The sequence below is a fragment of the Vigna umbellata genome, chromosome 1 (genome assembly GCF_029865625.1).
Source record: "Vigna umbellata cultivar VRB3 chromosome 1, Vumbellata_1.0, whole genome shotgun sequence".
Lineage (NCBI taxonomy): Eukaryota > Viridiplantae > Streptophyta > Magnoliopsida > Fabales > Fabaceae > Vigna > Vigna umbellata.
Window position 1 is genome coordinate 8,648,470 of NC_142165.1, and position 15,708 is coordinate 8,664,177.

Here is a 15,708-nt window from a genome sequence, read left to right on the forward strand (position 1 = left end):
AATCAATTTTAATAAAATTTATATTAAAGTTTTTTTATAATTACTAAATATATATTTGTTATATATATATATATATATATATATATATATATATATATATATTAAAAAAATAATTAGTAAATTTAAAGTTATATATTAACAAAAAGAAAATGATAACATATAATAAATATATATAAATTCATTATTTCAAAGAACGACGTTGGATCTGGGGCGAGAGATTTTGAAGGCGACGCTGAAGGGGAATCCATTGCAGTTTGGATGCAAGATTAGGGGTTGTGTTCGAGTACGCGGAGGTGAGGGAGATTCTTGAACGGAGAGGGAAGGGAGAGAATTTGGAGTACCTTGTGCAGTGGAAGGACGGTGGCACGAATGAGTGGGCGAAGGCCAAGTTTGTTGCGGAGGATCTTGTAAGAGACTATGAGGTGGAAAGTTGTCAGTTTGCATAGGTTTCTGCCTCAGTTCATCAGAAAACCGAGACAATAGACTTATCTCCAGACATCAAGAGGTCAAAAGCTTAATTTGTAGTGGGTCAGCAGCGTTTTCTGCCTCGGTCCCCTGAGTAACCGAGGTAGTATATTCCCTTAAGCAGCGGTTGTCTTAGAACCGAGGCATATAGTGTGTAAAAAATTACAGCTTTGCCATCACGTTTTAATACGCTTTGGTTTTTCAAAAATCGAAGCGTAGTGGACGATTTAAAATACCGATTTTGCACTAGTGTGTATTTAATTTTGAGTAAGATTTAGATCAAAATTTCGAACAACAAACTTAAATAATCTCATATACTTTAAATATATATATATTGAAGGAGAATTAAATATGTTTCATATTAAGTGGAGTTTAAGCCTAATTCAACCTCACAAAATTGACTTGTAAGGTGAAGTTTTCACCCACTTATATATTATAAATTGACCTTATCTCTAATCGATGTAGAACTTCCAACACACTCCTCACGTTGTGGTATAAACATCATCTCGAGCGTGAAACTAGACATTAATGAGGTCCGATAGTGGATGAAACAACATGCCCAACAAACAAAATATATCACTAGAATAGACTTTAACCATAACATTGATATCATGTTAAAGAGTGGACTTCAAGCCTAATTTTGATATCTCTTAAATATATGATAAACATTTTATCTATTAACAAGGATATTACATCTAAATATTCTTTTATTATATAATATATTGTTTAAAAGAGATGATATGGACTTATAATTTTTATATTTAAAAAATATGGAAAATTAAATTCCATAAGTATAAATATAAACATAATAATTAATGAAAATTGTAATTATAAATATACTAATACATTTTTGTGAATGTGTCTGAATTGTTTTTTTTATTAGGATTTGATTAGGAGGACTTATTATTTAGATTATCTTATATTTGTTAGCGTAAAAAATAATGTTTGAATTTTGAAAGATTTTTTTTCGTTAGATTTAACTTTTAATTTTATTTTAAAATATACTTTATAAAATATTTTTAATAAATAATAAGAAAATATCAATTGACATCAGTAAACAGGAGCTACTTTAAAACTATTCATTAGTCTATCAATACACAATTTAAAATAGTTGAACATTTGGCTTTGATTACTCCAATAACTAAATGTTTTGAATATTTACATTGGCATTGTCTCAGGGGTCTCCTCACAGATGCAACCCGGATAAGGGTTTGCATAAAAGCTTTCTTCCCATTTGGGGTGTCGCCGAACTTTTCTACGATGTGGGCCTCCAATTTTATTTGCATGTATACTTTTCACCCTCGATGAAAATTCATCCCAAGAAATCAAACCATTGTCCAGTTGATCAATCAATCTCACAAATCGTTGTCTACAAGTACAAAGAACCAAATTATATTAACACGAATGATAAATTTAAGGTTAATAATGTTTTTTTTCTTCAAACTATGGTTTTGTTAGGTTTTATACTTAAAAAAATATATGAATGCGGTCTTTTAGTCCAATATCGTTGACTGTGACAAACTACAAATCAGGTTAGATATAGTTCACAAATTTCTCTCCTGTTCAACAAAGATTGATTCGCCATTTGTCACGTCAGAGGACAGTTTTCACTATTTAATGAGAAGCATTTTTTAACTATAGAACAAAATCATTGAAAACAAACATAACCAGTACTTGTCTGGGTCAATAGTTTTCCGAAATCCTTGAAATGCTCGATGACCACGAGCTGCTTTGGCCATGTGTCCATCATAACTATAAACGAAAACATCACTTTCTACTGCTATGATGTAATCGAGAGCAGCAAGTTGATTCTGGTGATCCTTAAAAGGTCGAAGCTCTTCTTCAGTGGCCAAAGTGGAGTGTGAGAGCAAGTAACGATACTTCCTTTGGAGAGGTTTCATTTGATCTTTTCCATAAATCACGCCTGCAGCTATATAAATTTTTGTGTCAGAAGGGTAACCAAGTGCTTGGAGGAACACAGCAGCCTCTCTTGGAGTCATGGGGCAGCTACCCCGTAAGCGCCTTGATTTGCTATCGATCTCCTTCACCTTCCAATGTTTCACCTTATATCTCATCCTCTTAAGTTCTTCAGCTTCTTCTCTTGTCAAGTTGTGGCTACAACCTGTAAAAGCAAGCATGTCCTTTTCATATCTGCAATATTGGCACTTGCTTGTGAGACAAAGCTTAATTAATCAAACATATGTACCCTTAATCAAGTATGTCTGATTAATTACCTTAGATGAAGAGCAATGTAAGGAGTACTATTGTTTCTTAGTCTATTTACTAACTTCTTTCCAAGCTCTTCAATTGGAAGTGCGAACCTAAGCCCTTCATACATCGCCTTACAACGTACTTTCTGGATTGGATTGGCTAAACCATTGTTCACCAACCGAGAATCAGTATGCGTAAATTTTAGCACTTTGTGTTTCTTCAACAATGGCACCATCTCCCCTGCGTAATAAGCGGCCTACATGTTTCAAAGTACACAAAAATTTTATATATATGAAAATCGTAATAACTAGTTTGTGAACTATTTATGGAGATGATGTGTTATTGCCTTAGACCAAGATACTGGAGCCTTCAAAAATGGCTTAATTTTCGCCATTTCTGGTGGTAGAGAATCCACTATATGAACATCATCGTCTAAAACTTCCATGAAGTTCTTCCAGTTAAAAATTTGCTTAAAATCACTGTCACAATACAGTTGCAAAATTAGAGAGGATAATATTCTTGTTATGGAACTCGGGTAAATGAGATTTCACACCTAGAATCCGTCCAGAAGGAATTAGTATCTAATGTAGGTAAAACCAAAGTGGCTTTCATGATTTTTGCAACAGCAACCATGTCACTTATCTGCAATTGGGTGGAAAATATGTTTATATGTATCTCATAAGATGTAAGTAAACAATATATAAGAAACAAAAATGAACAAAAGACAGATTTCATACACCAGCTCTCATTTGATTTAACCCTCCATTTGCATGCACCAGAAGGTAACCATTGGTCGCATTTCCCTTCCCTACAGGATAGAAAGTTTTCTAGTTACAATCATGGAAAAATATGAAAAAATTATAATGACTTGTTTTCTCAAATTTTGAGCAATAAAAAACTTTGGACTCACTGTGACTATTGGCTGAATCAATGCATTTGTGGTAGTTGTTACTGTCGGGATGCTTCCATATTTTGAAAGTCTAACTAACAGATATCAAAGAAAAGTAGCATCACAGTCTAATCTAAATCTAAATGTAATTACAATCAGGTAAAATAACAGATGGAACAAAATGTTGTATACCGGTGACTTTGTTGGTGACGGTAGGTGCTTTAGGACATTTGTATGATTTATAGGATCAAAGTCCAACTGTTCAGAAAACATATTCAACAACACAAACTTGGCAATGACACACATAAAAACCAAAACCATTAAGCCCCAAAACATATGACGTCCAAGCTTTAGCCTGAAAAGTTTTTGCCAATGTCGTATTTTACGTCGCGGAGACATGCCTCTAATGCCAGAAGACATCAATCCATGTCGTTCTTCTGTGCCTTCTGACATGTTCCTCCTTGTCAACATGGTACACGTACGAGATTATTCACTACTTGGAAAAAAGACAATAAGCGATTATTACAGAGATTAAGGTGAAGGATGCAAAAGGGAGTGTGAGGTTATGAAAACAAAACATGCATTGGTGGAAAGTTGGACTTGTGTCATAGACTTTGTTTTCTTCTTTTTCCTTTGGTGAGGCTTTTCTATAGATAAACGATTAGTTTATATGTCATGGCACCGAAACACCAGCCGATATACTCTCTTTGTTTCAAATGTTTTTAGTTTTCATCCTTATTGCTATATCGAGTTTTATAAAATATATGATTGTCAAGGTATCTACTCTTTGCAAAATTTCCATTTTTATCTACACTAGTTATCCCTCTTTCACCAATATTCTCTCATTGTTTTTTCTTTACGTTATTTTCTTTATCTTGTGTCAATTTTATATTATAATAAAAACCTATTAATAAAAAATTCAAAGTATTACAAATACGAATCTTAACTTCTGTTTTATCTAATCGTAACGTTTGTTATTTAAATAAATTATACAATTCTTAACATTTAACAAATTTAAAACTGTTCCAACCTAACATTTTTATATTTTATCTTAAATTATAATAGTTAATTAAATAATTACTAAATGGTTCCGTATTTTTGGAATTCCTTTATCCAAATCTTAAAGCAAATTAGTGTATAACTAATGTTTTGTTTTTTTTTTAAATATTAAATCCGTATAGCTACTAATAATCTATTTTTAAAAAAGGGTTTAAAACTGAAGCAAGGCCTTGGGAAGCCCAATTCAATGGGCCTTGCAGAAAACCCTAGCTGGCCCGTTTTGTTATACTGTCTTTATAAGAACCCAGAGACTGATATTGCAGAACCTGCTTCCGCCGAGCTCAGAAGAAGAGAAGAGAAGAAGGAGGAGGCATCTTCATCACCAAGATGGTTAAAGGACGCCAAGGAGAACGTGTTAGGTTTGCGATCTGTAGTTTTTACCTTTTGTAATCTTAAATTTCATTTTTACAAACTTTAGCGGAATGCACATTCAAGAGCTTTTGTTTATGCTATCGTGGTTTTTCTCCTTTGCCAGACTTTATGTCAGGGGCTCAATTCTTGGATACAAGAGGTATGCTGTTTTTCTTTTTCTTTTCGATTAACGTTAGATTCATTTTTTTTTTTCAATTATGTATCATGTGTTAACTTGTTTCAAAGGTGCGTGCGACAGTGACAGTATTAGGTTTATGATTTCTCATAATAGTTTTAATCTGTGCCATGTATATACAGTAGATAATAGATGTTGATTAAGGTAGTGGGCTTATATTCGTGCTAAGAAAAAAAATTGATTGTGTTGTTCAGGTCCAAGTCAAATCAGTACCCAAATACTTCTCTCATCCAGATTGAGAATGTAAACTCCAAGGAAGAAGTTGCGTGGTACGCTGGGAAGCGCATGGCTTACATTTACAAAGCCAAGGTAAAGAAGAACGGCAGCCACTATCGATGCATTTGGGGTAAGGTCACCAGACCTCATGGTAACAGTGGTGTCGTTAGAGCTAAGTTCAAGTCAAATCTGCCGCCAAGATCGATGGTAAACTTTTTGACACAGAATTCGTTTTTGTTTTTGACATTTTTTGGTGGTTTATTAGTGTTGACGGTTGATGCCTTTGCAGGGAGCAAGGGTGAGAGTGTTTATGTATCCAAGCAATATATGAGGTAAATTTACTTTTTTCACTGAGATATGCATTATCTACTGTTAGCCTGCTATGTTTCATTGAAAACTATGATCTCAGAGTGGATGCCGCCAACTGTATACACTAGTTTAAAATACAAACTGTCCCAATAAAGGAAAAAGTGAAGGATTTTTGCTTCAATTAATCACTTTCTATGACAGAAGGATGGCTTCTAAGCTATATGCAATTGCCAAACTGCCGAAGTACTCTTTTTCCTTTTAATTCAGTTTAATTTAATATAAAATTTTTATAGTAATCATATCTGTTGCTGATGAAATGCCTTGTCCATTGTTCATATTAGACCAAGTTTGTTTTCTAAATTTAGTATGCTTATTCAGTTTGTGGAGATTTCATATGATGTTTTAAGGTAATGTTGTAGCTATAATACTAGTTAAAGTATAATGCCTTAGGAGATGCATTTTTTAATGTTATCTTCATTGAATTAATGTTGCTCATCTAGTTTGTCTGAGTCTAATAATTGATTGTTAGTTTATTTCTCCTTTTGTCATATGTCGCAATGCTAATCCCTCTATTCAAACTCTGTTGTAGTGTATGTGTTTTTCGCTTTTTCCTTGTTTCAAGTTTGCACACAGTTCTTCTTGGGAACCTAGTAAAATCAATTCCCAGGATTTTATATGTGCAGATAGCAAGTGAAAATCCTTTCTGCTTGAGCCTTCTCCTTTGTCCATGGAGATATGCTCCAATGTAATTGGCTCACAGTTTCATTCAGATTCTGAAAATTTGTTTGTTATTTGTTATGGTGTCTGTTTACAGCATATTAAGGTGTAGAAGGCACGGTTAATAATAGTTTTCAGATTATAACCCAAATCATTGTTATTATATTTTTACCATATTTCATTTGGTAAGACAATGCTAATTCCTTCATTTTAAAAACTCGCCATTGTATTGTTTTTTGTTCTATCCGTCCTATTTCTTTATTTCAAGGATGAATTGAACACTTTCTTCGAAAAGTCGCACACAGTTCTTCTTGGGAACCTGTTTGACAAAATCAATTCTCAGGATTTTATCTGTGCGGATATTAAGTGAAAAACCTTTCTGCTTGAGCCTTCTTCTCTTGTCCATGGAGATATGCTCCAATGTAATTGGTTTACATCTTCATCAGTTTTCTTGAAGATGGAATTTTTGTGGTGATTTTGAGGATTTTGCAATTAGGTATTGAAGGCAATATTCACGGTACCTTTCATATTGCTTGGGATTTGCCTTTATTGTAGATTGCTTTTTGTTGATATTAATATATGCCGTATACGTATAAGTAATTATTCTGTGTATTAATTTGCATGATAGATAACGCTTCTGTTCTGGCTATACGGTTTAGTTATGACTAGGGGAGTATCGTCAAAAATCATAGGAAAGAAATCTGATTGTAAAGTTACAATAATGTCATTGAATAGCTGCGGCAAATAAAATCCCAAAAGTTAACATGCTTCTGCTAGGTAGTGGTGCACTTAAGAATATCAAGTATGATGACCCTATTTTATCTACATGATCTAATTGGATCTGAAATTGCACGTTGGTTTTGCAGATTGTCAGGACTCGTTGGTCGTGGGGCTTGTTTATCTGGATACTTAACACATTTGCATTATGCGAGTTAATTTTTTATGTTTCTTTTTAGCTCGTGAGCAGAATTGTATCTCGTTTAGGATGACGAATGAATCGTATGTTTCTTCGTCAAGGAGGATTTCGAGTCTCAATTTTATAAATGGATTTTTTACTCAACTGTTTCACATTATTGTCAGTTTGGTGTCCACTCAAATTTTGGAATTAAAAAATTCAATGACGTAGTCCCCCACTAAATTGTTATAAATTCTTATTGAAAGAGTAATTGCTAGAAAAGTTAGATATTAGATCTGCAATTCTTTGTCCGTCTGAATCTTTTAACTCGCATTTTAATCAAAGCAGACCATTAGGGTATTCTCTAGGGGAGCTGAGCTGGCACGTGAATAAGAACCGGAGGGGATTTTGACCTTAAAAATGGTGTTAACTTTGTTTTGTATTACAGTCGTTAAATCGTTGATAAATTGAAAAGTTATTTAAAATTACTTCTTTGTTTTTCAATTAATGATTATAAGAAGACACTAAGGTCTCTGTTGGTCATCTGGATACCATACGATTGGCAGTCTCAACACGACAACAAGCTATATTCAGTAAACTACATACATAATAGATATAATACTTATCCAATAGGATTAAATATACAAGTAAAATAATATTATCATATTGTTCTGGAAAAAAAGTTGAGTGCAAAAGAAAAAAAAATAAAGATTGAATAATCTAACTCAGTTAACAATAATCTTGATGTGCATTTTTATTTATAAGTATTTTAGTTATAAATCATATATTTTCAAGATAAAATATAAACTCCGTTTTTTTTAAATATTTTCTAAATTACAAAAGTGGTTAATTAAATCAAAATTTTTTATGAGACTCAAAGCTCATTATTGGGTCTATACAACAACTTAGGTAAATAATAAATTAATTTTTAAATCAAAATTTCTTATGAGACTTAAAGCTCATCATTGGGTCTATATAACCAATGTGTGACTTCAAATAATAAATACTATATGAATTGAGTAAAGAGACTTAGGTAAATATTTTCTCAACTATACTCGTTAAACTAATTTTAATGTATTCTATTAAATGTGTTATATTACATCTAAAAGTAAATAGAATATTTTTATTTTAAAGGGACTGAAATTTGGAAGCACAAGGATATACAATAATAAGTTATTTGATAATATAATATGCTAGTAGTTAAATCTTAATATCATCAACTTAATAAGTTATTTCAATCTTAATTCTTTAAACAAAATCAATTATAATTCTTTATTGAATATAGCATGCAATTGAATGTTGAAATGTCTAATGAGGTAATTGAAAACTCACTACCCATTTGATGTGATTGTGCATTTCACCTTCCCCACCCTCCTCTATAAAACAAATCTCATGTTTACAATAAGATATGGCAAATTAGGTTTCGGTTGACAAGTTTGGAAGACCACATTATCCAAGTGCATATTAAAACAATTCATTGTTGACTGCTATCCATTCAAAACCCACTTTGTTTTTGCTATCCATTAATGCACTTTCAAAATACATTAATGTTAATATATTATAAAATATTAAATTATTATGTATTAATATATTTTAAAATTCAGCAGAAAGACAATAATACACTAACATTATTTCTTTTAAAAAATTTATTTTATATTTTCTATGTTCGATATACTCGGACATAATTGAACTACATTGGTTCTCTCTCCAAAATAAATTTACGTTGTTATCCTTCGCTCAGAAATAAATTTAGTATAATTTTAAGAAAAAAACATAAAAAAATTACGTTTTATTATTTCACCAACAAACTTGAATTTATGTTTTGTTATATCACTAACAGACTTAAATTTACATTTATTAATATATTAACAGATGTAATTTTTTATGTTTTTTAAATTAAATTGATTTTGACAGTAAGCAAAAAATATAATTCAAATATAAGTACATAATAAATATTTTGAAAGTTAAAATAAATATAAATAATTTATTAAATAAAATGAGTAATCTTACTTAAAATAAAAACAAAACCTAACCTACATGCTCAAAGATTTTCTTGATGTTATCACTTCGGAAAAATAGCTAATGTTATCCTATCCTCTTCTTGACTTTGACTTTGGCTAAAGTGATGCTTTATGATTTTTTTATTACATTATTATTATTATTATTATTATTATTATTATTATTATTATTATTATTATTATTATTATTATTATTATAAGTTCACGCGTCAAATCCAAATTTGACGGTGTAATACGCACCACTTCAGGTGGCTTTGCATTATTGGGATTCCGTGAAGAAAGCTATTTTTTCAAAGAAATTGGGCTTAACAATAACCTAATATTGTTTTCACTACCTAAATGTCACTTCTTCAAAACAACGTAACTTAATGACCAAAAATAAAACGCCGTTTTACCCACGTGTTTTCGAGTTTTCCCCACTAAAAGACACGCACAATACAAGGAAATGAGTGGCTCATAAAAATATTTGTAATATCCTCGTTTTTTTTTCTTTTTTTTCCTTCCACACATTAATATAAAAAAAACGTTAAAATAAAATAAGTTTTAAGTTCTTAAATTTTAATAAAATTCAAAATTTAATTTTATCTCAAAGCACAGTTTGATTTTCAGTCCAAATGAAAAAAATATTAACTCAATTTCATTATATTTTACTTACGTCTGAACCACATTTTAAATTAATGTTTAAACTGTTTATATCATTTTATATATTTTATTTTCAATATTGATCTAAAATATTATTTAAGTTAAGAAAAAAAATTATATTTATTTATTTTTAAGTTTAACTAAATTATATCAAAATTTTGGAGTTTTGCATCCAAGTATATCAAGTATAATATATTTAACTAAGTATATTTTCATTGTTATAAGTGTCGAAATTGAGTTTAGTGATTGAGGGCTCAACAATTTCATGAGTCAAATATTGAATTTCACCAGTTAAATTATATTACAGATAAAGTATAACGAAAGAATGTGAGACTCTCGTTGAAAACATAAAGCATTAATATGAGAAAGAGACATTCCTCCATGTAAAAAAATTATTCAAAAGAAGTAAAAACTAACATAATATTAAACAGATTTTTAAGTCTATATCAATTTTTAAAAAATTAATATATAAATTGAGATTTATATTGACTCCTATACAATAAATTTATTATTTTCAATCTATGTAAAATAATTAATAATTATTGTGTTGTGTTGTTGTTTAGTGTTTTTGTAAGGTAGAGCTGAAATATAGAGATGAAAGTTTTTATATAAGTAAAATTCGTTTAAATGAAATTTATTTGACCTTTTAACAATAAAGTATTTGAGTCTTATTTAAAAAAAAAAATTCTACTCTTCACCAATCTTCATTGTTCAATTTTTTATTATTAAGAAAACGTAGAACTTTTATTACCGAAGAGCAAAGCAAGAACAACATGTGTTAGTTGATAAATTTTTTACTTAAATCAACAATGTCTTAATGAAAACTATATGATTCGACTTTATTATTAAGAAAAAAAAATTATATATGTTGATGACAAAAATTGTACTGAACAATTGAAACGGGTGATGACAAGGTCCTCTCACCTACAACATTTAACCACCCGCTATTAATAGTACATGTTTTGAATGTTATAACTATGAATTATTTTTATTTACTAAGTTCTTTAAAATTAAAGTTTAAAATATTTTTCTTACAATTAAAAGTAGTTATTTCAAAATTTTAATCTCATTTATTTTACCAGCCTTGAAATGGTAAATTAATGTATTAAACTGAGGCCCAAAGTGATGTGCACTGTGATGAAGCCCAATATTGGGCGGCCCATGGAGGATTAAAGCCATCAGATGAATGGCTAATGTAGACGTGGCCAGCGCTTCTTCACAAGTCAGGAGAGAGAACGGAGAGCTTCCAGAGGGTTCCGTCTCAGAGAGTGGCGATCTCACGGTGGTCCGGCAGCCTTAGAGGCTTCAGATGGCAGTGGTGAAAGAGGAGAAAATGATCAGGGCAAAGAGACAAGTAAGTATTTCTTGGTTCCCATTTCTTTCTGTGTATTAAAGTGTTATTGCTTTTCATTGATTGTAAAACAGAACACATACAAAACATAAAACAGAAAACAGAGCTCTATATATAGTGCTCTGATGAACAGAAAACAATAAAGACCTAAAACAGAAAACATTAAACAAAGCCCCAAAATGAACTTCGGTTCATTTGTATTTATGTATCTAATAACAGATTCTTAATAGCCTCCCCTCAAGCTGGATGATGGATATTCATCATTCCAAGCTTGGGAATAATGATTTGAACCTAGTCCGGTGAGGAAATTTAGTAAATACATCTGCAAGTTGCCCTTCTGATCGAATGGGAAGCAAATGTAAGAGCTTGGCTTGTATTTTCTCACGAACAACGTGACAATCTAACTCTATGTGCTTGGTTCGCTCATGATAGCTTTGATTGTGAGCAATATGCCTTGCTGAGTTGTTATCACAATAGAGGACAGCAGTAGCTGTTGGCTCAATGTGTAAATCTTGAAGAAGATAGTGTAACCACTGCATCTCACACACGGTGGCTGCAAGAGCCCTGTATTCAGCCTCCGTGGAAGACCTTGACACCGTACTCTGTTTCTTTGACCTCCATGAGATAAGAGAGTTGCCTAAGAAAATGCAGTATCCAGTAGTAGACCTTCTTGTATTAGGACATGTGGCCCAATCTGAATCACTGAATCCCTTTATCTGAGGATTAGAATCAGCAGCAAAGAAAAGTCCTTCAGCTGGACTTGATTTGACATACCTAAGTACGTGTTGTAAGGCTTGATAGTGGTGCTTAGTTGGTTCCTGCATGAACTGACTTAAAAGATTGACAGTGAAGCATAAATCAGGCCTAGTGTTAGTAAGATAGAATAATTTTCCTATTAATTTCCTATAATCACTAGGGTTTTCCATATAATCCTCCTTTTTGTACATACTGCTAGTATTGCTCAAATAAGGTGTAGAACTAGGTTTACTCCCTAGCATTCCTGTTTCTTCTAGGATATCCAAGGCATATTTCCTTTGGCACAAGTGTATCCCTTTCTTCGATCTAGCCACTTCAAATCCAAGGAAATACTTGAGTTCTCCTAAATCTTTAATCTGAAATTGATTATCCAAAAGAGTTTTCATGAGATTGATTTCTTTCATTGAATTCCCTGTCAAGACAATGTCATCAACATATATAAGTAAGGCTGTGAAATCCGAAAGGTTTCTTTTAACAAATAGGGAATGGTCGGATTTAGATTGGGTATATCCTGTAGAAATAAGAAAAGATGAAAGCTTGTCAAACCACTGTCTGCTAGCTTGTTTCAGCCCATATAAGGATTTGGTTAGTTTACAGACCAGCCCTTTATTGTCAACATTTAATCCTGGAGGAAGATCCATATAAACATCTTCATTCAAATCTCCATGAAGGAAGGCATTGTCTACATCAAGTTGATGTAGGAACCAGCCTTTAGAGGCTGCAAGAGCCAACAAAAGTCTAACAGAGGTGAGTTTAGCAACTGGGGAAAAAGTATCCAAAAAATCTATTCCCTCTTGTTGAGTGTAGCCTTTGGCTACCAATCTGGCTTTATATCTCTCAATTGTGCCATCAGCCTTATGCTTCACCTTATAGACCCATCTGCATCCGATAGACCTCTTTCCTGGAGGAAGTTGGGTCAAATACCAGGTTTTATTCATCTGTAGAGCATGTATTTCTTTCCTCATAGCATCAACCCATTCAGGGCTGTTCTTAGCTTCTTCATAGGAATTGGGCTCTTTGTTCACAGTCACAGCAAGAGTGTATCTCAAATGCTTATCTGAAAGAGATTTATAGGACATAAAATTTTTAATGGGATAGGGAGTAATCAAACCATTTTTGGCACACAGTTGAGTGGATGGAGAGTGATCACTTTGCTGTATGTAATCTTTTAAGTATTCTGGAGTCCTTCTCATTCTGCTGGATTTCCTCTGTACATTCTCAAGTTCTTGGTCTATAGGATTGTCATTATCGGTGGCAGCTTCCTCTCTAGTAGATCTCTCATTCTCAGTAGAACTTTGTTCATGGCTGCAAGTAATGTCACCAAGAAAAAATAGGTCTCCTTTATCTTTATCATGATTACTGTTTCCTGCTTGTTTGTTTTTATATGGGAAAATATTTTCATAGAAGATAACATTCCTACTTATGAATATTTCTCTACTATTAATGTCAAGGACTATATATCCTTTTATCCCACTCTTGTATCCTAGAAAAATACCCTTTCTAGCTCTAGGATCAAGCTTACTTCTGTTACCTTCTAAGGTAGATGCAAAACATAGGCAACCAAAAATTTTTAAGTCAAGATAGGTGGGTGATTTACCCTGTAAAAGTTCGTAAGGGGTTTTGTCTTTAATGATAGGAGAGGGAAGTCTATTGATCAGATAAACAGCTTGGGATAGAGCATAGGACCAATATATGTGAGGGATATTAGATTGGAAGATCAAGCTGCGGGTTACATTCAATATATGTTGGTGTTTCCTCTCCACAACAGAATTTTGTTGTGGAGTCTCAACACAACTTCTTTGATGTTCAATTCCATACGAATTATAGACACTAGAGCAATTAAATTCAGGTCCATTATCGGTTCTTATCACCTTAACAGCCTTATTATGTTGTGTCTTAACCTTAGCAATAAAGCTCTGCAGCAGCTCTCTAGTTTGGCCCTTATTATGCATAAGAAAAATCCAAGTATGCCTACTGTAGTCATCAACAACAGTTAAAAAATATCTATGACCATGTACAGAGGGGGTAGATATGGGACCCCAAATGTCACAGTGAATCATGTCAAAACAGTCATCAGATAAAGAAGTGCTTTTAGGAAAGGGCAATTTGTGCTGTTTGGCAAAGTGACAGATATCACAAGCATCATTATCACTAGCAGTTTGAATATAAGGGAAAAATTTACACATCTTATCAAGAGTTTTATGTCCAGGATGACCAAGTCTAAAGTGCCAAATATTTACATTGTCATGTTCATACGAAAAAGCAAAACTAGGAGCTAAATTCCTTCCAAAAGATTGTAAATGGTAGAGTCCCTTGCACACACTAGCATACCCAATCATCTTCAATGTTGAGTTGTCCTGAATTTCACACATCTTAGAAGAGAAAGTTAGTGTACAGTTTATATCCCTAGTAAGACTTTGAACAGATATGAGATTAAAAGTGAATTCTGGTATATATAAAACATTAAAAATCACAAATTCTTTAGAGAAATGTATGGTTCCAGCATAGTGAGCAGTGACAGTAGAACTATTGGGTAGTTTTACTGATATAGGATTGATTTTATAGAAAGTTGTAAACTGGTTTTTATCATGGGTTACATGATCTGTTGCCCCTGTGTCTATGATCCAAGAAAATATACCTGGTGCATTTTCTGTGTTGTCTTTCTGGATTTGACTGATGCTGTGAGATGGGGTGTCAACTTTCTCCAGCATTTGCAGTATCTTTTGCATCTGTTCATGAGTGAAAGAATTTTGAGTGATATTTTGCTGACTTGTCTGCACTCCAGTAGATGTTGAACAGACATTAGCTGCCCCCCATTCACTCTGTCCAGTGTTGTTTTCACCACTGTTGTCATTCTTTTTGTACCAAGGTGGGTATCCATGCTTGGAATAACACTCATCAATGGTGTGGTTCATCTTATGACAGTAGGAACACTGTTTTCCGTAGTTGGGGTTTCTCCCTCTCCCTCTTCCTTGATTTCTGGGAGGATTTCCACGTCCATAATTCTTCCAACCTTGATTGTTCTTCCATTGATTTTGCTTTTCAGTGGTACTAGCAAGGACCTTGCTGTCATTCTGATTAGAATCATTTTTCCCTTGTCTTTCTTGCTGTATGATGAGGGAAAACACACGATTAATGTTGGGTAGAGGCTCCATAAGCAATATCTGGGTTTTAACAGTATCATAGCATTCATTTAGGCCCTTTAGGAAACATATGACATGCTCCATGTCCCTGTATTTCTGTGATGCTTTGGACAGATCACATTTGCATGGAATTTTGCAACTGCAAATGGGAATGGGTCTTAGAAATTCAAGTTCTTCCCACAAGATTTTCAAATCTGTAAAATACTGGGTCACACTCCTTTCACCTTGCTTGATGGAGTGAATTTCTTGGAGTAAATCTGAGAATTTGAAGTGATCTCCTTTAGAAAATCTTTCCTTCAATTCTTCCCACAATTCTTGTGCATTCTCTACGTATATCACACTCTCAGCTATTTGGGGTGATAGGGTTTTAATGATCCAAGACAGCACCATCATGTTGTTTCTTTCCCAAGAATCAAACAAACTGTCACTTCTTTCGGGTCTTGTGATGCCTCCATCTATGAATTTTAGTTTGTTCTTGGATAAGAGAGCC

General features: G+C 32.8%; 2 protein-coding genes across 2 annotated transcripts; one reads left to right on the forward strand and one right to left on the reverse strand.

Annotated features, from left to right (window-relative positions):
- Positions 1-1,623: 1,623 nt before the first annotated feature.
- LOC124840507 (O-fucosyltransferase 19-like) lies at positions 1,624-4,036 on the reverse strand. Its single transcript, XM_047316571.2, has 8 exons — positions 3,758-4,036; positions 3,587-3,656; positions 3,414-3,484; positions 3,230-3,318; positions 3,023-3,155; positions 2,700-2,932; positions 2,140-2,616; positions 1,624-1,834 (listed from the first exon to the last, which is right to left on the reverse strand). Exons 1-8 carry the CDS (start codon positions 4,034-4,036, stop codon positions 1,624-1,626), a joined length of 1,563 nt encoding a protein of 520 aa, XP_047172527.1.
- An 816-nt stretch (positions 4,037-4,852) lies between these two features.
- LOC124840510 (large ribosomal subunit protein eL33w-like) lies at positions 4,853-7,481 on the forward strand. The gene is made up of 5 exons (XM_047316574.2): positions 4,853-4,983; positions 5,100-5,135; positions 5,366-5,594; positions 5,677-5,719; positions 7,280-7,481. The coding sequence occupies exons 1-4, from the start codon at positions 4,952-4,954 to the stop codon at positions 5,716-5,718; spliced, it is 339 nt and encodes a 112-aa protein (XP_047172530.1). The 5' UTR covers positions 4,853-4,951; the 3' UTR covers position 5,719; positions 7,280-7,481.
- The last annotated feature ends 8,227 nt before the right edge of the window (positions 7,482-15,708 follow it).